This window comes from Perognathus longimembris, chromosome 11 (assembly GCF_023159225.1).
Source record: "Perognathus longimembris pacificus isolate PPM17 chromosome 11, ASM2315922v1, whole genome shotgun sequence".
Lineage (NCBI taxonomy): Eukaryota > Metazoa > Chordata > Mammalia > Rodentia > Heteromyidae > Perognathus > Perognathus longimembris.
The window spans coordinates 21445655-21468388 of NC_063171.1; the positions used below are offsets into that span (position 1 = coordinate 21445655).

Below are 22734 nucleotides of genomic sequence, written 5' to 3' on the forward strand. Positions count from 1 at the left end.
TTCAAATGTAGAGTACTAGGTTCTTTATGTTTTACAATGTCTATAGACATATACACACATGTATATATACATATATATATATAATATACGTATGTATGTTATTGTCTTCTATAAATTTAGACCAGAAATAGTCCTTAGATTTGCATTTAAAGTATAGACATCTTTTGTTACAGATAAATGTGGACCATATCTAAGTACTGTAATTCACACTCTACATTACAAGAAACAGTTTACCAGATCTCAAAGGATTAAAATTATCCCATTTAAAAGCCATGCTATTGTCCTGCCATTACCAGATTGTGTGTCATGTCGGCCTGTTTAGAATATGTCTAGTGATTACTGAGAAGATTCTCTCACCAGCTCACAGTCTAATTTTTGTGGCCCCCCTCCCAACCCCAGGCTGAATTTGTTTGAACTGTTTTGAATCTCATGTTCCTCTCATTTAAGGTATTTGCTAAATAGTGGCTGTTGTAGACTGGGCCAAAGCTAAACAGGGAACTATTCAGAGAAAGTCAGCTTCAAACATAGGTGTCCTTCCTATGGCCATCCCACTCCTGCCTGGGGCTGACTTAGTCCCGGCGTCTCCGTAGAGGGAGGGTTCATTTGAAGGCCCTTCCCCACTTGGGTTCAAGACTGGCAGCCAGAGAGAACATGCCAGGGGCCTACATTTATTTTTCAGGACAAATCCTTATTCCTCTGTGATCCAGAGGATATAAGTGGCCCCTTCACCCGCTGTGTCCTGGAATGGGGAGAAAGGAGAGACGACCCATACTGTTTCAGATTGCTCCTGATACCAGCTGCATTTTCCCCTGCCACCTTCTGTGCTGAGTCTCCTGTTCATCATTTTTAAAGAACTGGCAGAAACGGATGGATGACAGAGAGAGCTCAATGTATGTTTACTAGAACATTTTAACTGGTTGGGGTGGGGTGGGCAAGATAAGAAATGATCCATTGAGAGACTTTTGCCAGAGACTGAATCCAACTGGAAAACGAAAATACCTTTAGTTTTCAATCCTATATTTGGTTTTGTCTTTGTTTGGACTGAAAAAATCACAATGCTATGTATGCTTTGGACTTTTTGGCAAAAGGAATTACATTGTGTGTGTGTGTGTGTGTGTGTGTGTGTGTGTGTGTGTATAGAGAAAGATAGAGCTAGATAGGAGTATCTAACATAATTTCAGAATTTGTGCCAGTACTGGAGGGGAAACTTGGTAACTTGCCCATTATTCTCTGCTTTTAGCCAGAGTTAAACAGACTGATGGGTCTGGTAGCCAACAACTTGGCAACTTGCACTCCTTCTCACCTCGTGAGATTAAGGGCTGTGAAAAGAAATCTAGTCTTAACTCCAACAGAAATCTGTCTCTGTTAAGTGTCTTACCTTCTGTAAGTAAAGGTGGCAGAGCCAAAATTTTTCTTTCAGTTGTTTCCCTGGCTATAAAGTAAAACCATAGGGGCACCTATTTCCTCTTACTTTTTAAAAAAATTCATAGTATTTGAGTGATAGATAGGAATGTGTTTCAACTTAGTGGACTTCATATTGTTTACATCACAAGATGAATTTGTAAACAAAAGTAGGCTATCTGAAAAGCAAATTCTAAAATATGAAATGAACGACTTCTCATTTTTCTTGTCTTCCTCTTGCTGGCATCTCCTTCCCTTCCAAGTTATTAAAAAAGAATGTTCTGCCTGTGCCGGTGGCACATGCTAGAATCCTAGCTATCCTGAGGCCGAGACGTGGAGGATCTTGATACAAAGCCAGCCTGGGCAAGAAAAACCCATGAGTCTCTGCCAGATAACTAGAAAAAAGCAGGGCTAGCAGAATGGTTCAAGTGGTGGAGTACCAGTCGAGCAAGCATGAGGCTCTGAGTTAAAAGCATATTCTTTGCTCATCAAGAGTGGAGAGAAATAAAACCAAGGGATCCTACATGTATCAGCCTTCCTGTCACTGTGCACCCTCCCTAGGATCAGTTCCTGAAATCAGACCTCAGTCAGGGCCTTGCCAGGTTAGAGGAGAGAGTACTCACTCCTCTGGGAATTTTGCTTTGAGTAGGGTAAATGAGTTGACCTGGCTGGCCTGGTAAGAGCAGGTGGTCTTGCTTTAATGCTGAGCTATCCTTAGTCAGTTCCTACCCTTCAAAACATTCACTTACACTTAAAGTGGTCTTATTCCATGATGAGGACCACATTGGTCTCTTGTATGTAAACATGGATACCACTGTCCCATTTATTTGGTAATGCTCTCTGAGAAACTGCTCTCTGGTGTTGATGTAAAAAAAGAGTTAAGAGTGGAGTAGAACCACTCTTTGGGGCTGAATAGCACAGTATGGCAATGAGAGTCTCATGACTGAAACTTGGTGCTTGGTGATAGAGTGGGTAAAAGTCCGTAAGAGCAGGCCCGTGGTGAATCACCTTGTCAGGCTAGGACTCACCTCGTGTGGGCAGGCCTCTAGTTGGACAGGTATTCTGGACTTGGCCATTGGGAGCCACACATACTGTCACACATGTTAAGGTGCTTAAAGCTCTGACTTCTGTTATAGAACAAAGGTAGGTAGTTGCTAACTTGTGCTTAGCTCCTCACTACAGCTTGTGATGCTTCAAAACATTTTTTAATTGTTATTATAAAGGTGAAGTACAGAGGGATTACAGTTAAATAAATCAGGTAAAGAGTGCATTTCTTTTTTGACAGTATTACCTCTCCCCTCGTGCTCTCCTAGTTTTTCTCTCCCATTTTCCACCTTTATGATGTTTTTTGTTTTTTGTCTTTTTTTTTTTTTTTTTTTTACAAATCCCAAGGCTCTAAAAGTTACATGACACCCTGGTTAGGTTACTAACTGAATAGCCTTGGAAGTTCTTCATGTATTAGTCTTATCACTAACTTGGCTATCTAGGGAGGGCTGGAAAACAAAGAAAATGTTTCGCTCTGCTCTGAACTGACACCTTGGTGCCATTTGCATTTTGATAAAAGCTTTGTCCAGGAATGTTCTTCGCATGGCTGTGTAAATGTATATATATATATGCCCAGTGATGTTCCTGTTTGCCTGCCCTGCAAGAACATTTTGTGGACATGGTCTGCCAGTTGTAGCCAGGTCTTTATGTATTTTACCAATTTGTGTGTGTGTGTGTGCACGTACACTTGCCTGTGTATGCCAGTTCTGGGGCTTGAACTTGGGGCCTGGGCACTGTTCCTGAACTTATTTTGCTCAAGGGTAGAACTCTACTACTTGAGCCACATTTCCATCTCTGGCTTATTTTTGGTAGTGGGGATTAGAGTCTCACAGACTTTTCCACCCAAGCTGGCTTTAAGCTGTGATCCTCAGGTCTCAGCCTCCTGGGTAGCTAGGATTACAGGTGTGAGCCACTGGTGCCATGCTATTTTTTTACCACTTTTTAGGAGTGTGAGTCATTAAATCCAGAGGCTACTCATTTGTTCAGAGGATGCTGGGAATGTGATTGCCCAGCCTTGTTGTTTTCTGACCAAAACCTTGGGCCCTGTTCTCTGGCCTTGATGGCAGTCTAGAACCTGGCCTCAGTTAAGCTTTTTGTCAGCCTCAGGGTGGGACCAAGTCTGGTCTGTTCTTTCTAGCACAGCAGAAAGTAGACTGAGCTGAAGTTTTACCAGTGAGTAGCAAATGTCCCCCTGCAGCTGATGTCTGTCCTGGAAAGAATGGCTGTGGGATAAAGCAAGGAACACCAAAAGAGTCCTGCCAAGGAAATTTTGGGATTGCTTTTTTTTTTTTGGTGGGGGGGGGTGAGGTGGGGAGAGTGGGCATACTGGAAATTGAACCTAGAGCTTCACTGTTGCCAAGCACACACTCTGTCACATGCAGCCTCTGAAATTGCTTTTCTTCTTATTATTTTTTTATTTTAAAGCTCCCTGTAATTCTTAACTGCCCTGGGCTGGGCTCCCACTTTGCCCATCCCCATGTGAGGGGTGGCCTAGAAGCCATCTGCAAAGGGATAAAGCACCCAAACTGGAAGGGTTTTTTTGTTTGTTTGTTTTTTCCAGTGGAAGTAGGCTTTCCCTGGCTATTTATCAGAAATTAGTAAAATTCAGAAGTAGAATGTATGATACATAGCAAAACTCAGCAGGGATAAAGTGTCCTGCATATTTTTTTAAGGATAAACTTTACTGTACTAATTTTAAAGGGCACACTGACAGGATTAGGATTAAAACCGACACCTGGGTGACTTCCAGTGGTTCTTCTGCTCTACTTGTGAAGAATAGACAAAAGACCTAGAACTAGGAGTGCTGGCTGCAGTTGACTTTTGTTGACTTTATTTGTGGCTCATGGCTGTCCAGGGGTGTGTGGAACTAGGGGCAGCCACGTCATCATTTGGGAACTTGTTAGAACTGCACTCTGTCTTAAGGGTTCCAGTGTATGCTCAAGTTTGAGAACCACTGCTGCATTGTGATGACAGGAAAACATTACTTAAAAATGAAGTGTCCTCAAACTTGAAGACAACATACATTTGAAAACTTAAAAAAATACTTGTGTAGGGATTGGGGAAAGGATCCAAATGATAGAGCTCGTACTTAACAAGCATGAAGCCCTGAGTTCAAACTCCAGTAGTCGCCCCCCTCAAAAAAACAAAACATAAAACAAAACACCTACCCATCCTCAAAGTGGTCATTTTAGGCCCTGAATGCTTTTGGTAATGTTTCTTACTTTTGCTCTTGAAATCAAGTTACTACTGTATAAAAGAAGAATGTTCAGTATTAAAAAGAAACAGAGATCGTAAGTGTTGTCCTGGGTACTTTGTTGGTGCTTCTCATTCTTGTATTTAGTTGTTTTCACACCTCTTCCTATCCCCAGTTCACCCCCACTAATAAATTTTGACATATACATCTGCCTGGGGGTGGGAAAATTAACAGCTGCTGGAAGATCAGGATTGTGAATTGTTCTTTCTCTGGCTACAAGCTACCAGCTACAAGCTATTTATTTGAGTACAGAGGTTTGAACTCCAGGTTGTGAACTTGGTAGGCAGACTATACCACTTGCACCATTCCCCTAAGCCTTCTTGCTTTATTTTTTTCAAAGTCTCAAGGGTTATGCCTGGGGCTGGCCTTGGACTGTGTTCCTCTTAAATTCTACCTCCCACATAGCTTGGATTATAAACGGGTGCCAAAACACCTGACCAGCTACATGAATTCTTAAACCCCAAACGAAACATATCACATATTGAAAATAGCTTACAGGCCAGAGTTTCCCTTGGGACAAGGAGGGAGAGGGAGCAGAGTGACTAGGACAAAAGGGAATCTGTTCTACCTTTCACTAACAAACTGGCCTTTGGGAAGAGCTCATCAGCTTGTACAAGGTGTAGTCTTTTCAAAATTTGGATCTAGCTTTTTTTATTTTCAGTCATGGGACTTGAACTCAGGGCCTGGGCATTGTCCCTGAGCTCTTTTGTTCAAGACTAGTGCTCTACCACTTTGAGCCACAGTTCCATTTCTGGTTTTCTGATGGCTGATTGGAAATAAAAGTCTCACAGACTTTTCTGCCCAGGCTGGCTTCGAACCATGGTCCTCAGAGCTTAGCCTCCTGAGTAGCTAGGATTACAGACATGAGCCACCAGCACCCAGCTTCTAGCTAATGTTCATTGAGAATCTAATTTGCTGGCAGGTGTTTAACCAGGACTGTGGGGAGATCAGTTTTCTAGAACTGTGGATCCATGTCTGACTCAGCTCCCTGAAGAGAATAAAGATGCTAGTCTGACTTCAGTGTTGGCAGTGAGCTCAGTGTGTCACTGAGATTTCCTCCTCACCTGAGACAGGAAAGCACACACCGAGGAGAGGAAGGGCATCACAACAGCTCTGAGGATGAGTTGAAGATGGAGACCTTGGACTAGAAGTGTCTAAGATAAAGCATGGGCATGGGTTGCTTTGGACTTGACCGTGTTTGAAACCCTTTAAGCCAACTGCAGAATCAAGAAATCTAGTCCAGGAACAGACTGGCCTCACTGGTAACATATTTTTAGAAACTTTGTTTATAAGCAGGCTTTTTATTCAGTAAGCCAAGAAAGGCCTGGAGACGGAGGCACCCAACATGGAAGCTTCTACCATGGCCTGCATTCCTTGTCCCTAATTTAGTGCCAGACTTGGAGGTTGGTGAGCTCCAGGAGCACAGGCCTGGGACTGGCTCTCCTGAAAAGGCTTTCTTGTCCCTAGGTGGAGTAGGGCCTCCTTCTGTGGGCTTTCATTGTGACCACTGGCACACTGACTCATCTTTCTTCACAGCTATAGCTCTCTGTATTCTGGGGATATGGCCACCCTAAGGGCTATATCCTAAGGGCCTGGCCAGAGCTATAAGGACAGATCTGTGTGGTGAATGGGAGCCTAGGCCTAGGCTGCAGAAGGGGAGACAATGACAGGCCTAGTGGACAGCTGAGCATCCACAGGAGGACCCCCTGAATGCCCTCCAGGATTAGAGGGCAGCTGGTAAGCCCTGGCTCTGTGGGCCTAGTATCTGAGCCAGTCCCAGCAGTCCCTTCCTCAGGGCCCAACACTGCGACCTGGCCAAAGCCACAGCCTGGGAGAGCTGGGCAGAGCTGCTTGCCAAGGAAGGCGGTTGCCACTTCTAAGCAGGTGCTCTGGCTCCATGAGAAAGAAGAGGGAGGAATGGACTTGGACAGCACCAGAACTGGCCTGGGGGCTCAGGGTGGGAAATGACTTGTGCTGATGCACTGGGTGGCTGTTTTTTTTTTTTGTTTGTTTGTTTTGTTTTTTAATGTAGGATTTTGTTTTGTTTTGTTTTGCCAGTCCTGGAGCTTGAACTCAGGGCCTGAGCACTGTCCCTGGCTTCTTTTTGCTCCAGGCTAGCACTCTACCACTTGAGCCACAGTGCCACTTCTGGCTTTTTCTATATATGTGGTGCCAAGGAATCAAACCCAGGGCTTCATGTATATGAGGTGAGCACTTTACCACTAGGCCATACTCCCAGCCCCCATGGGATGGTTATTGCCAGGTAAGTCTGATGGATAATTCAGGCTCCACACCCTTATCTCACATACCTTTCTGCATGCCCCTTACAATATTGGGATAACCTACAAATGGGTTGGAAATAATGCTATGATCTGCCTTGGGCCAGGATGGTGGGAGCTCCCACCCCATTTTCTTGGGCAGCGGCTGAGGGCAAAGTGCCGAAGGACCCTTAAGAACGGGAGAGTGCAGGCTGGGAGTCTCAGACTGCTGGGTCTGAATCCTGCTTCTTGTATCCTGTGCATCCCAGACTCCTCACTGGACCCTGGAGGTAAGTACTGTAGTGTACCCCCAGATGCAGGGACTCCAACAGCGCCTGGGAATCTGTGCAGAGCAGGTAAGCAGCAAGGGTGGGCACAACTTAGGTATTCCTGAATTTCCAGCTTAACCTTGATTTCCCAAATTCAAGTGGTGCCTGCTATCTCAAGTCTGGGGATGCTTGCTAGGAGCCACTACCCCCACCTTCCACTTCCTCTGCCCATGTGGGCGGGGCTCCAGGGGTCATCCTTCCAACTTTACCCTTCAGGCCAGCTGCAGCCCCTGTGCAGAGCATGCCCGTTTCCTGCACCTTTTAGCACTGCAGGGGCAGTATTTGCTGTTCTTCCCAGAGAAAGTGGGGCGTTTTCATCTGAGCCTCTGCCTCCAAATTGTGTGTGTTGAGCACCCAGGTCCCCAGGACCTTCTGTCTGACCTCAGGCTCTAACCAGCCCTATGTCAGAGTAATGACCTTGGCACCAAGACCCAAGCTCAGGGAAGCAGGAGCCCTCCCACCACCCCGCCTGGTGGTGGTGGGGCAGCACCCACCTAACACCCGCCTCCTGAGAATGGGGGAGGTACAGCCTGGGACCTGCCCTACCCACAGAGCTCCCCCCCACCTTGGAGTGCAGCACAGACTTGTAGCTTGCTGAGAACTTGCTCCTGGCAGGGTACAGTCATCCGCAGGTCCCAGCTAGGTCCCAGCACCCGCCATCCTGCAGACTGTCCTCCCACAGATCGGCTGTATCTGGCACATGGAGGCGCTCTCCCCTTTCTCCTGCCCCTCCACGACTGAAGAGAGGTGGTTTAAAAGTGGCATCAGACCATGATAACCCCAATTCTGTAGGTAGCTTTGAACTCTTTCCTCCCTTTCCTCCCAAGGATCTGAGATTGACGCACCCTTGTTCAAAGCTAGTACTTTGCTGCCCATGTGGATCCAGTGTCAGGTGCCTTCTATAAGGAAGCCCGCGCCTTTGCATGGGCTGTGTATTTCCTGTGCCCAAGTGTCCTCGCTGTTGTTCCAGGCCCCTCATTCTACAAAACCTGGCGCAGCCACCCCCCTTCTCCCTCTAACCAACACCACCTCCCTCTGGCCCCCACAGCTGGGCGGGTTGCCCCAGTCCCTCTGCTGCACAGCCCTGGAGGGATATGTTGCTGTTAGGTTGTGTGCGTGTGCGTGAGTGCGTGTGTGTGTGTGTGTGTGTAGCCAGTCTTCCTCATACCCTCCAGTGCTTGCACATCTTCCGGCCTTAGGACTCTCCCCAGGCTTCTGCCTTTTTACCCCAGCCATGACGCCAACCCCCGAGTTCTCCCAGCCTCCCCCTGCCCGGTCCCAGGCCTCCAAGGACTAGTGAAGTGCAAGTGAACCCACAATTCAGCAACTCACACTGGGAGAAGGTTCGGCTTTGCATTTTAATAACTTAAGACTGACACATGGCCGTGCACTTGTGCAGCGTCCCGGGCCCTGGTCAGTGTCCAAGCAGGATGGCCGTCCCCATTCTCTTGTGGCCTCCCTGCTGCCTGCCTGCCCACCCACAGCTGCCACCAGGGAGGTCTGGACAGGAATCTGCAGCTGGGGCTCAACCAGACACCAGCTGCAGCTCTGTCTCCATGCTGGACAGGAGAACAAAGGCCAGGCTAGGCTGTGGCAGCCCCGGCCTCCACAGGGGCAGAGGCACAGCGCAGGGCTGGGCTGACCTCCCACCGCCTTGGACCTGGCCACCTCCGCTGTGCTCCCCTGAAACCAGCTAGAGTTTCTCCCCTACCCCCACATCTTTACACAGCACAAAAATTTCCTAGAAATTCTTAAAATTCTGGCCACCACATCAGGTCTCTTAGACGTTCTCACTGCCGGAAGGAGCACAAAACTCTAGTCGGGCCACACATCCTGATGTGTGCTTCCTGTGACTAAGGGCTGAGGACACAATGCCCCATCTGAAAAAAGGTGTCAAGGAGGTGTGTGGGAGGGAGGAGAGCCATGGCTCGGGTTCTGGAGTGCTGGAGGCCCAGGGCCTTTTTAAAGTAGGGGGGAGGACATACAGGTGAGGATCAGCCAAAGGACCTGCTGGACCCTTCCTCCAGCGAGAAAGAGGTAACTCAATGTCACAACCTGGGTCATCTGAGGAGCAGAGTTGTTTTCTCCCCTTTCCCCTGTTCTGCATAAATTAATGCTCTCTGGTGATCAATCAACAACGCTGTCAACAGCCTTAGAGCCTGGATGCCAGGCTCTGCGTTTCTGGCCCACAAAGCAGCAGTGCGCAGGGTGTTCCCCAGGCAACCTCCCACCCTGGGGGCAGGGGCAGGGGTAACAGTGAGGGGAGGCCACCCCTGGGTCACCGAGGGCCAGGCCTGTGTCTAAGGACGCGGATTGACAAGCTCTCTGAGTGGGCCAGGAGCTCCTTAATGTGAGCCAGACCCAGCCCGGCCACCTTGGCCCCATTCACCTCCAGGATCTCGTCCCCCACCCCGAGCAGTCCGGAGTACAGCTTGGCAGTGTCCAGGTCAGCCATCTCCTGCACGTAGAGCCCTGGGAAAGAGGGGAATGGGAGTGAGACCCGCAGCAGAGCCGCCAGCTTTGCAGCTGGGAGCCAGGGCTGGGGAGGGGGGCAGTGCGAGGGGAAGGGGGGAGGAGAGTGCACTTAGGGCACAATCACATGCCACAGCTGGCCTTGGAGAGGTAGCATGTCTCCAATCTTACCTCCTCCTGAGATGAGCTTTTATTGTACTACAGAAAGAAAAAAATGTGTGTGTGTGTTGGTGCTAGGGCTTGAACTTGGAGCCCGGACACTGTCCCTTAGCATTTTGGCTCTAGGCTAGCACTCTATCACTGGAGCTACTGCTTTTCTTCTGTCCTTTTGGTGGTTAGTTGGAGATAAGAGTCTCACAGGTTTTCCTGCTTGGCCTAGCTCTGAACTGGGACCCACACATCTCAGTCTGAGTAGCTTGGATTACATACACGAACCAATAGCACCTGACTGAAAAACCATGTTTAAAAATGAAGAAAAAGGGCTGGGTGCTGGTAGATCACACTGGTAATCCTAGCTACTCAGGAGGCTGAGATCTGAGGATCATAGTTCAAAGCCAGCCTAGGCAGGAAAGTCTATGAGACTCTCAAATTAACCACTAGAAAACTGGAAGGGGCGCTGTGCTTAAGTGGTAGAGCATTAGCCTTGAGCTGAAGAGTTCAGAGGCAGCGCCCAGGCCCAGGGTTCAAGCCCCACGACAAACTAGAGGAGGAGGAAGAGGGTGGGCTGGGGTCTGTGTCTTTGGAGTAGAGGGAAGTGGCTGAAGTCATGTAGTTTACCTCACAGAATTGTGCAGAACTGGCCCTCACCCTAACCTTCTTCCCATATGTAGGTCCTTACTTGGGATTTGGAAGCATCTACACTAAAGCCAAGGAAAAATAAAAATTCTGCCCGCCTATGTGAAGGTGGCTAATGTTCTTTCACTCCACCTCCCCACCCCAGGTGGAGAAAGTGCTGAGCAAGTCTGTTTCTCAGTGTCAGGCTCCCAGGGAGCCCTTGTCTGTGGGGTACTGGGCTGGCTTCCCCAGGTCACTGCTGGCTGCTGCCTGCCAGCCGCTCCTCCTGGCACAGGCTCGTCCAGGGCCAGCGGGAGCCCTGCTGCCACGTTGCCATGCCCCCTGCTGAATGAGCACCAGGGTCTGGAAGTGGAAGGCACCTGCTACAGGGCTGTAGAGAAAGGTGTGTGTGGCCAACCTTCCTGTGGCCACATTACTGGGAGATCCCAGGGACAGCTTGGTGCAACACCTCACTACCTTCCAGGTTCTCTGGCTGAGAGAGCTGAAGCAGCTTCCCCCACAGCACTCCCCCCTCCCCCCCCCCCCCCCCCCCCCGTGCTTAGCAAGGACCCAAAAGGCTCTTCTCTGGGGACTCCACCTCTCTGGCCTGAAAGCACTCCTGGGCCTTGGATAGGGCAGTTTATCCTTGTTCGCCTGCCCCCAGAGCCCAGTTCAGCTCAGCCCTGGTCCTGACAGAAAGCAGGCTTCTTGGAACTTGGGGTCTGCAAGTGAAGTGGAATATGAGCCCCCTTCACTGAGGCATCTGAAGCTTTGTGCCCATTGGGCAAATCTGGGCTGTGTAGGCATTTCCTGCTCTGGTCTGAGGTGTGGACCTCCCTTCCTTTGTTTCTTGGCCAAGCCAAGCCCATTGAGCAAGTCTTAGTCACCCCCTGACCAAGCCTGCCTTTCACCCTGGCTGCACAGGGCTCTTGTGCAGGCCTTGCCCTGTCCTTTCCTCCTCCCTCTCATGTGTCAGCTGCCAGTCTGTGCTGGTGGTATGGGGGGGAAAGGGAAGGGAGCAAGAAAGGAAGGTGGGAATAATGATGAAATCTCAAAGAATGCAGCCAGCCAGACCAGACACTGACGTCACTGGGGCCATTCTGAGGAGACCTGGGTGGGTTTTTCAGCCGAAAGTCATGGCAGGAATGTGACAGCAAGAGTGCTCTTGTATGCACTGATTGTGTGCTGGAGATGGCCTTCAGGAAGGATGCACCTTCTCTGTGTTGTAGTAAACTAAAAGGCAAAGCCTGCTGTTCTCATAGTTTGCTCAGACTCACTTGGATGTGATGGCCTACACAGTCCAACATTTCAGCAGAGCCAGGAGACATGAGCTTGGCTGCGGGAGGACAGCGTGTGAGGGACAGTAGCAATGCCGCTCCATGTGGGGGACCCTGTATGATATTGGGAGTGCCACCTGGGCAGGGCCAACCCAGTGAGAAGTGGCCAGGGAGGAAGATGAGGACAGAACCCAAGAAGCCCTTGGTCATTACAAATGCCACATATCAGAGTCCGTGACAGGTGTGGGGAAGGGGCCCACTACATACAAAGGGAATATCGAGGGGTGTTAGGGGACATGGGGCAATGCCACATTGTGTTTGGCATCATGCCAGATGAATGCAGATCACACTGGTCCCTGCCTGGAGTTCTGTTCCTCAAGTACACCTTCTCCTTCCTCTGCACCTTGCCTCAGAGGCGCTGGGACACACACCTGCCATCTCTCTCTGACTCCAGAGGGCCAGGCTGCCTTGGCCTTCGAGAAGGCTAAAGGAGGAGGCAGTGGCTGACTCCCTGGGGAGCACTGGACAACATTCCCAGTGCCGTCTCCCTGCACAGACTGACATGTAGCCCTCCCCAGCCCCAGGCCAGGGAGACCCTACCTTCCTCTCTCACTCATTTCCAGCCCATCTGCAAGCTCAATCAAAACCATGTGGAGAAGAGCCAGAATGTACCCCCCTCCCCACCTCCTCAGCCACCCCGTCCAGACCACCATCAGCTCTCCTGGATTTGGCAGTCACCTTAGAACCAGTCCTTGATGCCATCTTTGTCCCATTGTGTATAATCTATACAGCAGCCCACATCCCTGTTCCACTGTAAACAAGAGAATGCCACGGCCCTGCTGTTGAGCCCTCCCGTGGCCCCCATGGCTCTGAGAAGGTCACAGTCCCCAAGGAGAGCACAGAGTGCTGCCTTTCTGAGCTCCACTCCCGGCCTGAGCTCCACTCCCGGCCTGACCTCTATGCACTTCCTCCAGCAGAACAAGCCCATCTCTCTCAGGGCCTTTGCACTTGCTGTTCCCTCTACCGGAACCACTCTCCCCATCTCCCATGACTCCTCCCTTCCTCCTTCCATCTCCATCTCTGCTCAAGCGTCACCTTGAAAAATACTGTTTCTACCATTTGCCATACCTGCTTTATTTATATTCAATTTTTGTATTGTTTACACTCTTTCATATATGTGTTGTATAATACATAAGGCAAATGTGTTGTAGAGATAGCTTAGGCACCGTTGCTGGATGTATGTTCTGCTCTATATGCTGCAGTAACCCTCAATATCTACAACATGCAGTGGGTGCTCAGTATATGTATTTGCAGAGACAATGAGTGATTGGACAGACTTGCCAATTCCTGCTGTGGTCTGCAGACCTGACACCAAGCAGGACTAATTCTAAGCTAAACAACTTTGGCCTAGTAGAGAAAATCATAGGACTCAGCCCCTAGGTCTGGTTGCACAGGCTCCAGAGGAGTCCTTCTGTGTCTTTTCTCCTGCTACCACCCCAGCAAACCCCAAACCTGCCTTCCTTCCCTACTCATCCTGACAATGGGTGGGGTTTCTTGTCTTCGGTTGCATTCTTGGCCACAACCCTGAGTAAAAGCCAGGAAAGTGAGAGTGTCCAGACAGGGCAGGAATGAGAACTGGCTAAGGTATAGAATAAGGAGAAGAGCTAACTCCTCTTCCCTACCACTGCCAAACCCCGAGCAGGGAGCCATGTGAACATAACTCCCTGAGCTGACTGAGGGAGGAAGCAGGGCTGTGGCCAGGTCACACAGACAGGCAGGCACACTCGACATGCCCAGACAGAGAAGCTGGAGGAAGGAACCTTTGCAACACATGGACCACATCAAAGGGAAAGCCAAGAGGCAAGCACAGACAATTTCTCTCTGCTTCCCTCAGAAAAGGTGGCCTTCCCAGATTCTGATTTCAAGATGTCATCCGTCAGCAGGAGAGCACTGGAGTCCAACCTGCCAACTCTGCCTCTCCACCCGCCCTCGCCTCCCACAGCTGCAGTGGCCTGGGGCAAAGTCTGGCTGCTGCAGGTATGGGCTTCTGTGTCTTGATACCTGGGGAAAAGCCTGCTCCCTGGGAGTTGGGAGATGGGTGAGGGGAGAAGGCTAGTGCTGCAACTGAGAGGCTGGCCCATAGCTCAGCCAGAGATCAGAACAAACTAAGCATGTTCCAGAGGCTCTGCTGGGCTTTGCTGAGGAAGGGGAGGGCATACCTGAGTCTCCATGCCCGTTCCCATAAGCCACGCAGAAGCCAAAAGTGCCCTCACGGGGGCGCTGCAACTGCAACTGGTTCGTGCCATCTGGGAACACCTCTGCCACCCGGCCCACTGTGCGAGCCAGGCTGGGGGCGCCCACATCCTCCACGCTGAGGGTTCTCCGGGGAGGGCCCTTGGCTGACCTGTGGAGGAAACCAGAGAGAGACATATTGAGGACACAGGATTGGGCATCAGATCTAGCCTTTTCCTGGCTTTAAGACAATGATGCCTCAGACTTAAGAGTCTGGTGCCAGAGTTGGGGTTCTGACAGCCAGCAAAAACAACACCCTGGGGTGCAGAGGGGTGCATTTGCTTAAGGCTTCTCCACTCTGCTACAGGACCAGAGCACTCCCCCCCACCAAGAGCAGTAGTTCTTCAATTTTATTTTACTTTTTAGTAAGATCTGAGGGAAACTCTAATGTCTTATAACATTTCCAAGGAATGGCTGTTCTGAAGTTGATCCATGGAGCGCTGGATAAGAGCAACTAAGAGGGGCTCTGAAAAGAGCTGACAGGTCAAGGGGATCCTTGGGGGTGGGGGTGGGGGTCTTAATGTTGATTTCAAGATGTATCAGCCATCAAAAGGAGAGCACAGCAAACCTGCTAGCTCTTCCCTCTCTGGCAACCTCACACCTTCTCAATGCTCACCACACAGGCAAGGGCAGCTCCTGTGCCATCTTGTGTATCCATACATGGGATTTATTGAAGGAGCGGCCCAGGTGGCCTCACTCTTAAAGGGACCTGTTTAGGGCCAGATGCTATGGTTGGAGTTATAGCGCTACTGCTATTCTGAGTTTCGCCTTCATGCTATTTGTGCCCACACTTACCTGACAGGTGTGTTGGGGTCCCCTGACTCCTCTACCAGGTAGACACTGGACCGGTCTCCCTTGCTGCTCAGCAGAGAATGGAAGTTCTGAAAAGAGGGCGTTTTATGATGTTTGTGTGAGGGTGACACCTGGTGGCCACAGTTCAGTATTGCAGGGGAGAAAAGCCCCATTGGGAAGGGGTTGACTGAAGACCATGAACCTGAGAGCCCTCTAAGAGATCAAAAGTGCAAGCTCTGGTCACCAAATCTGAGTGCTTGGCAGGACTAACTCCACAAGATAAGACTACAGAGGTTATCCAAAATATCAGGCACTGGGGGTCTCACACTACCTAGGCTGGGGGTCTACTGCTAAGATACACTTTCAACTCCATTTTTTACTATTTATTTTTAGTATAGTGTCTCTCTCTTCTGGCCTGAGTAGGCTTCCTGTTGTTGCTGGGATCATAGGCATACCATGGTGTCTGCTACCTGTTGGGGACTCTGTTTTGGCCTTGGTGGGGGAAGGGCGCCAAGAGTGAAACGCTGCCCTTCCCCCAGCCCTGGGACAATGTGGGAGGGAGCCCCTCCCACCTTCCGGCCTCAACCGGAAAAGAAGCCCCCCGCCCCTGGGGAGCGAACACGTGCATGCCACCATGATGGGGTTGTCCCGCCCACAAAGGAAGTTTCATGACATCACCTGATGGACATGGTCTTTAGCCTATGACTGGCCCTTTGGCCAGCCCCCTTTCTTTCCCGCCATTACCTCTATATAAGTCCCTTTCCCTATTAAAGATTTTGAGACGCATTCCACCATTGCGGCATTTCCCTGAAGTCTTCTTCCTGCGTCAGTAGGGGCTGGCAGGGAAGGGGATTTCGGCATCCCACTCCAGCTTAGAGCAGTCTGGTAATGGCTCAGGCATTTCCCTGGGAGATGAAGGGGAAAGGGTCCTCAGAGGCCCGACACATTCTCCCTGGGAAATTGGGGAGAAGGGGATCCATCAGATCCCGACAGCTACCTTTCTACTGGAGACAGAATTTCCGACTTTTCTGCCCACACTGGCCTAGAACCGAAATTCTCCATATCTCAGCTTCCATGCAGCTAGGATTACAAGCACAAAGCACCAACTCCTCACTCTTAGCCTCTCTTGGGTGGTGGCTTTCTGTCTGTTTACTTAGCTTAAACTGCCAATAAGCCTCTGTATGACATGGACAGTGTCACTTTCCTCAATATGTTTATGGTGAATAAATGCATCTGAAGCTCTAATGGCAATAAGTCAAGGTGCCACTGCTCAGACAATAGACAAACCTAAGTCCATGAGAAGACTGGATCTCAAGGTCAGCATGCTGCCTTTTTCCCTAGCTTGCCATCTGCATCTGCTTCTTCACCTTCCACTCATTGGCTGCCAGGTATTTATTGAGCACCAACCATATTGTAGGTGCTATCCTTTGTAAAGGCAAGCACTGACTTTCACTGCGTTTTATTCCCTCTGCATCCTGAGAAATGAAAAGCTACTATACCCCAGGCCACAGTCACCTGCCTTATTCTTCCCAGGGCAGGGGCCAATATCAGAAGAGACACAGGACTTGGAAACTGCTGAAACCGAACAGGGTTTCCAGAGGCCTAGTTGAGTTGGTTGGTTGGCTTGCTAGCCCTGGCACAGTGGGGGAAGAACTTTAGCTTCTAGCATTCACCTACTCATTCATTCAGTGTGTACTGAGTGCTCACTGTACTAAATGTAGCTACTGTAATAGGTGTTACAAGTATAACAATCTCACTCCAGTGAGGGGAGAGAGATGAAGTCAATTAAAATGTTGTGACAGGCTCCACAAAGGAGGGAAGCACAGGGTGAGATAGTATTACAGTAGAGAGGGGCCATGATAGAGGTCAGAGGGTAGAGTGGTGGGAGACCCATTCAGGGCAAGATCCACTTGGGTAGTGATAACTGATTGTATAACTGCAGGGAAGTCTACCATAACCAAGGTTGAGAGTAACAGAGTGATGAGAGATGAAAGCAGATAGATCCTAGAACTCTGGCAATACCAGTCTCAACTTGATTCTGAGTGTGCTAAATGACTAAGGACTGGCATCTAGCATGGATTCAGCCAGATTTACAGATCAGAAAGAATGTGGTGGCAAGGAAGCCTGTCAACAGTCACTGAAGTAATCTAGGTATAAAGTGACTTGTTCCTGGACTGAGAGCGGCACTATGGCGATAGAGAGGAAGCATTCTCCAGGGACTTGGCTGAGGTAGCAAAGTTGGAGGAGGGGAGGGAGGATGAGCCCAGGCCTAAGAACAGAACTGAGGGGAACTTCCTCCTGGTCCTGGATCCAGGGAGCCTGTCTCATGGGTCAACTCTGATCAGCACTGCCTCTCTTTTCACCCTTTCTCCCATGGGCTACACAATTGCTGGCATCACCACCCCTAGCCTGGGGCCCTGAGGACTCACCAGATGCAAGGATTGTAATGATGGGACCCTCTTCACTTTAGGGGTGCTGGTATGTGACACTGGGCCCGGCGCCATGGGCTGCAGCTGCTCCATACTGTGGCTCCGAGCTCTGCCAATCTTGGGCTGGGAAGTGTGGCCCAAGGCTGAGAAAAGTTTTTTCAGCCCCAGGGCAGAGACAATGCTGTTGCTCCTTTTCTTTTTCCCATCAGAAGGAACAGCTGAGGGTGGTCTGGACTCTGCTCTGGCCCCTGGTGGTGTTCTGTAACACAAGGGTGGTTATGAGGTGGCTGGAGACTGCCAGGAGGGAGGTAAGAGAAGACTGCATCCATTGGGCCTCAGACGAGCCCGTGCCAATGCCTCCTGGGAGGATCTGCAAGCAGGCTGGGGATGTGGACTCTGCCAGGTGCTCTCTTCTAGGGAGAATAGCTCAGCAAGTCCCTTCCAAATACACAGCCAGGAGGTCACTCACTCATTCACTCACTCATTCATCCAGTATTTTTCAAGAGCCTGTTGTATGCCAGGCCTAGGTATGTGGTATCAAGGACAAATAAGGTTATTATCCTCGGGAACTTAACAACACACCAGTACACAGAGGAGGAAAAGCATCCGTGACTGGCAGGTGAGGTGAAGCAGAGACTGACCAGGCATTTGTTGTACATAATGACCAAGGAAGGCAATCTTTTAGCTAAGGGCCTAGTGACAAGCAGGATCCAGGCTGGGAAGCCTGCAGTTAAGACCTGCAGATGCAGGGAGCAGCCTGTGGTGCCTTGGCCAGAGCAGGCTGGGCCAGGCCACAGGGCCTTGTACATGGAAGGAAGAGGGACAGAGGCACAAGATGAGACAAGACAGGCAGGTAGAGGTGGGCAGATTACATGGAATGCAGGCAGCCACAGTATAAGGGCTTTAAATTCTACTTGGAGTAGAAAACTCATTGCAGGGCTGTATGCAGGAGAATGCCATTGCTTACTTAAGGTGACACCATTCACTATTGAATGGGGAAGGAATGAAGAAATGAATGGGGAAATGAGTGAAGGCAGGGGCAACAGGGGAGTGAAGATGGGGGGTGGTGGCAATGGATGAGAGCAGAGGCAGGAGAGGACTTGCCAGTGGAGAGTAGAGGGAGCAGGTCTGGGGCCCGAGTACCATGAGGACCATGGTGTAGGGAGGAGACATGGGAGAAGCACTCTAGAGCTTGTGTTGTTGATACCCACGGGAGATGTCCAGTCTGCACTGGCCAGATGAACCTGGAGTTGTGGTGAGCACACAAGGCTGGAGAGAAGCTAGCTGGTGGCACAGGAGGCCGTGGGCAACATCTGGTCACTGGGCGTGTTATATGGCAGGAGCGAGAAGGCCCTGGCCAGAGCACTGGGCTCTCTGTGGCTGAGGTCAGCTGAAGGAGGTCATCAGGGCAAAGTCTCAGGTTCCCCCCACCCCCACATGTCCCCTGGGGAATGAAGCAGAAGGGAAACAGTCTTCTTTATGACTGTTGTACATTTCCAAGCCCAGAATCAGGAGCAGGTCCTCCCATTAGGAAATCTCCCTGGAGCACCTTGGGTTCTGAGACCAGTGGCTGAGGCTTCAGTGACTGAGTAACTAGTCACATCAGATACAAAGAACTAGGAAAGGGGTGTTGGAGTACCTAGACATTGTCTAATAGCCTTTAGAAGAGGGATCTAGGGGGGTCTTTCCCCACCCAGAACAGTCCACTGTGGTTTGGGCTCTTCTGTCACTTACCCAGGTGGCACATGTCCTCCAGAGCTAGGCTCCAACCTCTGCAGAACTCCTTCCAGTTCCTGACTGGACGCAGGCTCCTCTGGGGCCAGGGAGAGGGAGAGGGTGATGCCTGTGGAGTTGATGGTGGCAACATCTGAGCCTGGAGCACCCTGGAGTCCTCCTGCAACAGCCACAGCATCCCTCCTGTGTCAGACTGACCATCTGCACAGGCCATGGTGGGGGAAAGGGACATTCTCAGATTCAGAAGCAGGAGAGCAGGGAAATTTGGAGAAGGTGGCAGCCCCAAGAAGCAGTGGATGATGGTGGGTAGCCTCAGATGATCAAGGCTAAGGGCCTATCCCTGAGTGTCCTGCTCTCTGCACTGAAAACCAACAACTGATCAGCTCTTCTGGACTGCAGGAACCCTATCACCCAGCACGACACAGTGGATCAATAAGCTGCTGGTATTGCTCGTAATAACCCGTGCCCACTAGGATTAAGGGACAATTGGGAACAGAAGAAAATTTGGTGAGCCTGGGAAAGGAAGCCAATGTTGATTCTTCAGAGCTTTAACAACAACCACGACTTTGGGAACACTTGTGTATGCTAGACGATGAGTTAAACCCCTGCAGAGATGGCCAACTACATTCCTGTGGGACAGGTGCTAAGATGGTCCTCACTCACAGAGGGAGTTGGTGACTCACCCCCAGCCTCTCAGCTAAGGAGAGAAATCTTACCTATGCTCTGTCCCAGGCCTCAACTGCCCATTATCACCTGGTGTCAGAATAGAAGCCGTGCAGGAAGTGCTTAAGGGCAAGCCAGCTTCCAATCCCATTTAGGAATCCTAGCTGAGGTTGGAACAGGAAGAGACCACCACTGAAGTCTCTTCAAGGCTTATGTGACCATACACTGTGTGTGTGTGTGTGTGTGTGTGTGTGTGTGTGTGTGTGTGTGTGTGTGTGTGGGGGGGAGAGGGGACATCCACATCCTTCCCAAGCCATTTATGAGCTATCATTTCTCTATCTTCTCCCCCTCCACAGTTCCCAAGAAGCAAGAACCAAGGCCCACTAAGCAAGAATGTGTGGGGTGGGGCAGCTGTGTCTGTCCCGGAGGTCACCTGAGATACAGCAGTGGAAAGCAAAGTCTGGATCTGCCAGTCCCTAGAGTCTGCCCATAACATGAGGATCCTTTCCAAGCATAAAGAGCTTAGAAATATTCTACCCCATCAGCAGCTTTGTTTGCTGGAACCTTCCAGCAGCCAGCAAGGAGGGAATTCTGGGAGGGCTCAGACCATAGAGCAGCTCCTTTCTTTAGAAGTTCTGCCTCTGTGCTTTCTAGGCAGCAGGTCTGTTTAGCTACCAGAAAGTCTCAAGGGCAAGGTTGCTACTAAAGTAATTCACTTATGCCATTGCCCACAGAACCGGAAACAAGGCTCTCAATCAATACTGAAAGCATAAGTGCATGGCACAAACTGAAGATGTTGGAGGGGAAAGGCCCTAGCTATGTGATGACTGAGCATTTATAGTAGATCCTGGAGTTGCTGCATCTCCTAATTTATAGGAGTCAAATCCCCATAAAGCCAGTCTTCCAGCAGCCATTAAAGTTGGCATTTGCCTATATACTTCAGTAGGAGGGCATCACCTGGCCTTCCCTACTATAGCCCTACCTGCTCCAGGGGGGAATCAGTTAATCTGGCTGGCTGAGTCTGAATCATATATCCAGACTGCCTCCACTGGCTCCCTGACAGCTGTCAATGCTCTGAGGGCTCCTAGGGGCTGCTGGGAATGGTGTGTGGCCGTGGGTGAGGGCCAGTGGTAATCGTTACCATTAACACTGCTCTCCAGGGGCAGCTGGGGATCCTGGCTGCAGGGGCTCCTCTCTGCCCTGCTTTTATGGACAGCTGTTTTCTGGGGCTGAGGAAGGTGGTTGTTGGTAGATGGGTCCAGTCGTGGGTGCTTGACCTGAGGTCTGCAGGCCTGAGCCTGAGTCAGACTGAGAACCACAGTTCCTGGAGGAGACTGAGACAGGGTGAGATCCACAGGCTGTGCTTGGCCCCTTGGCCTGCGGGGTCCAGCCAGGGCTGACTTCCTGTGAGACACAGGGCAGGTGGTTTTCCTTGGAGGGGGAGGGGTTGGCATCCAGCCTTCAGGAGAGAGGAAAGCAGTTAGCTGCTGGGCTGGCAGCGGGGCAGAGGACTGTGTGTGGCTCTGTGACAGGGAAGAAGCAGAGACAATTTCCAGAGACTTGTGACTTTCTGTACCTTGGTCTGGTCTGCCCGGCCCTGAGGGCCCAAGGTTCATGGAAAGTGTTCTTGTGGCACAGGCTGTCTTGCATGGAGTCTGGTCCACAGGGTTTGTTCGGTGATTTCCAAGCTGTGGTTTAGGTCTCTCAGACCCCAGGGAAGCCTTCTGAGGTTTCAGAACAGGGGGCTTAGAAACAGCATCTTCTCTCAGAAACTCAGTCCCCTTCAGAGTGTGACCTCTCTCTCCTTCCACCTCATCTCCCTTCTCTACATCATCAATCTCAGGCAGGTGAGGTTGGGCCTGAAGGTCCCAGGGCAGCTCCATCTTCACCTTCCTGGGCCACCTGTGACTTTGCTGCCTGGGACTATTACTTTGGCTCAGCCCACCTGTCCTGCTGAGCTGAGAGGTCCCCACCTCTTTGCTGTCCAGGGCACAGTCTCCCTCCTCAGGGCAGGTGGCAGTGTCCCCAATGTGTGTTTCCCGGATCCATTCTGTGTGGATCCCTGGCTGGGCAGGGATGAATGAGAATGGGGAGCTCAAGCCATGGGAATTTGGGGGCTCTGGCAGCATTCCCTGCACCCCCTCAGCAACCTGGACCCCCTGGGGTCTCCTCAAGTTGGAGGCTGCCTTCGCCTCAGCCGAGTGACCCTCTTGAAGACAGCTGCCACAGGCTGGACACTTCCTGTCACTGTCCCACACAGGTGGTGGCCCTGGGTGGTGAGTGACATCCAAGTCCCGGCGAACATAGTGGGCGAGGTCAGGCTTGGAGCGCAGGGGTCCCTGGCCCACCTTCTGCAGCACGGTGCTCAGCGCCCGCCGCTGGCGCTGCTGTAGCCGCTCCAGGTAGCGGACCTCGGCCTCGTTGGCAGACTCATCCTCGAATCGGACATGCGATACGGGGCTGCCCCGCCTGGGCCCCTGCCCACCGCTGGACGCCTCGCTGGAGGAGTCACTCACAGTCCCATTCTGGAGGCCATCGCTGCAGGTCACCCTGGGGTCCTGGGCTGGGCTTCTCAGGTCATCCCTGAAGAAGAGACAGAAAGATGTGAAGCAGGCGCGCCCTCTCCTGGGACTCATCCTGCTCTGCCCTCCCCATCCTGGGATCCACTCTCTCAGGGTGCTGTGTGGCAGCCACACAGTTACCCCAAATCAGGCTCTTGGGGAGACACATGGTAAACCACAGTGGCTTACAAGCCCACCACAACTCCCAGGCTCAGCAAAACAAACATGAACTATGGTGTGGGCTTCCCTGTGCTACCTGGCTCAGCATGCTACGGTAAAATACTATGCTATGGCCAGAAGGAAGACACCAAAGACCCTACATGTTAGGAGTGTGTGTTGTGCTGTGTGTGTGGTGTCTGCAAGTGATGTGTGTGATATGTTCATGTGTGCTGTTTGTTCATTGTGTAGATTGTTGTGTGGTGTCTGATGTGTGCCATATGTGGTGTATGGGGTA

The 22734-nt window shown here is 50.8% G+C and overlaps 1 protein-coding gene across 7 annotated transcripts in view; it reads right to left on the reverse strand.

The window, feature by feature from the left end:
- Nucleotides 1–9246: 9246 nt before the first annotated feature.
- Nucleotides 9247–22734, reverse strand: part of Kiaa1614 (KIAA1614 ortholog) — a 33343-nt gene continuing 19855 nt past the window's right edge. For 3 of the 7 annotated variants that reach the window (XM_048357965.1, XM_048357964.1, XM_048357963.1), the window contains 6 exons: nt 20861–22302; nt 19057–19213; nt 17323–17581; nt 14897–14982; nt 14029–14213; nt 9247–9758 (listed from right to left, as the gene is read on the reverse strand). In XM_048357965.1, coding sequence (XP_048213922.1) covers nt 9565–9758; nt 14029–14213; nt 14897–14982; nt 17323–17581; nt 19057–19213; nt 20861–22302 — 2323 coding nt within the window. In that variant the 3' untranslated portion in view covers nt 9247–9564. Of the gene's footprint in view, nt 9759–14028; nt 14214–14896; nt 15025–16030; nt 16469–17322; nt 17582–18487; nt 18807–19025; nt 19214–20860; nt 22303–22734 lie in introns of those variants that run through there. The other 4 variants (XM_048357968.1, XR_007212638.1, XM_048357966.1 and 1 more) reach the window with 4 other exon arrangements.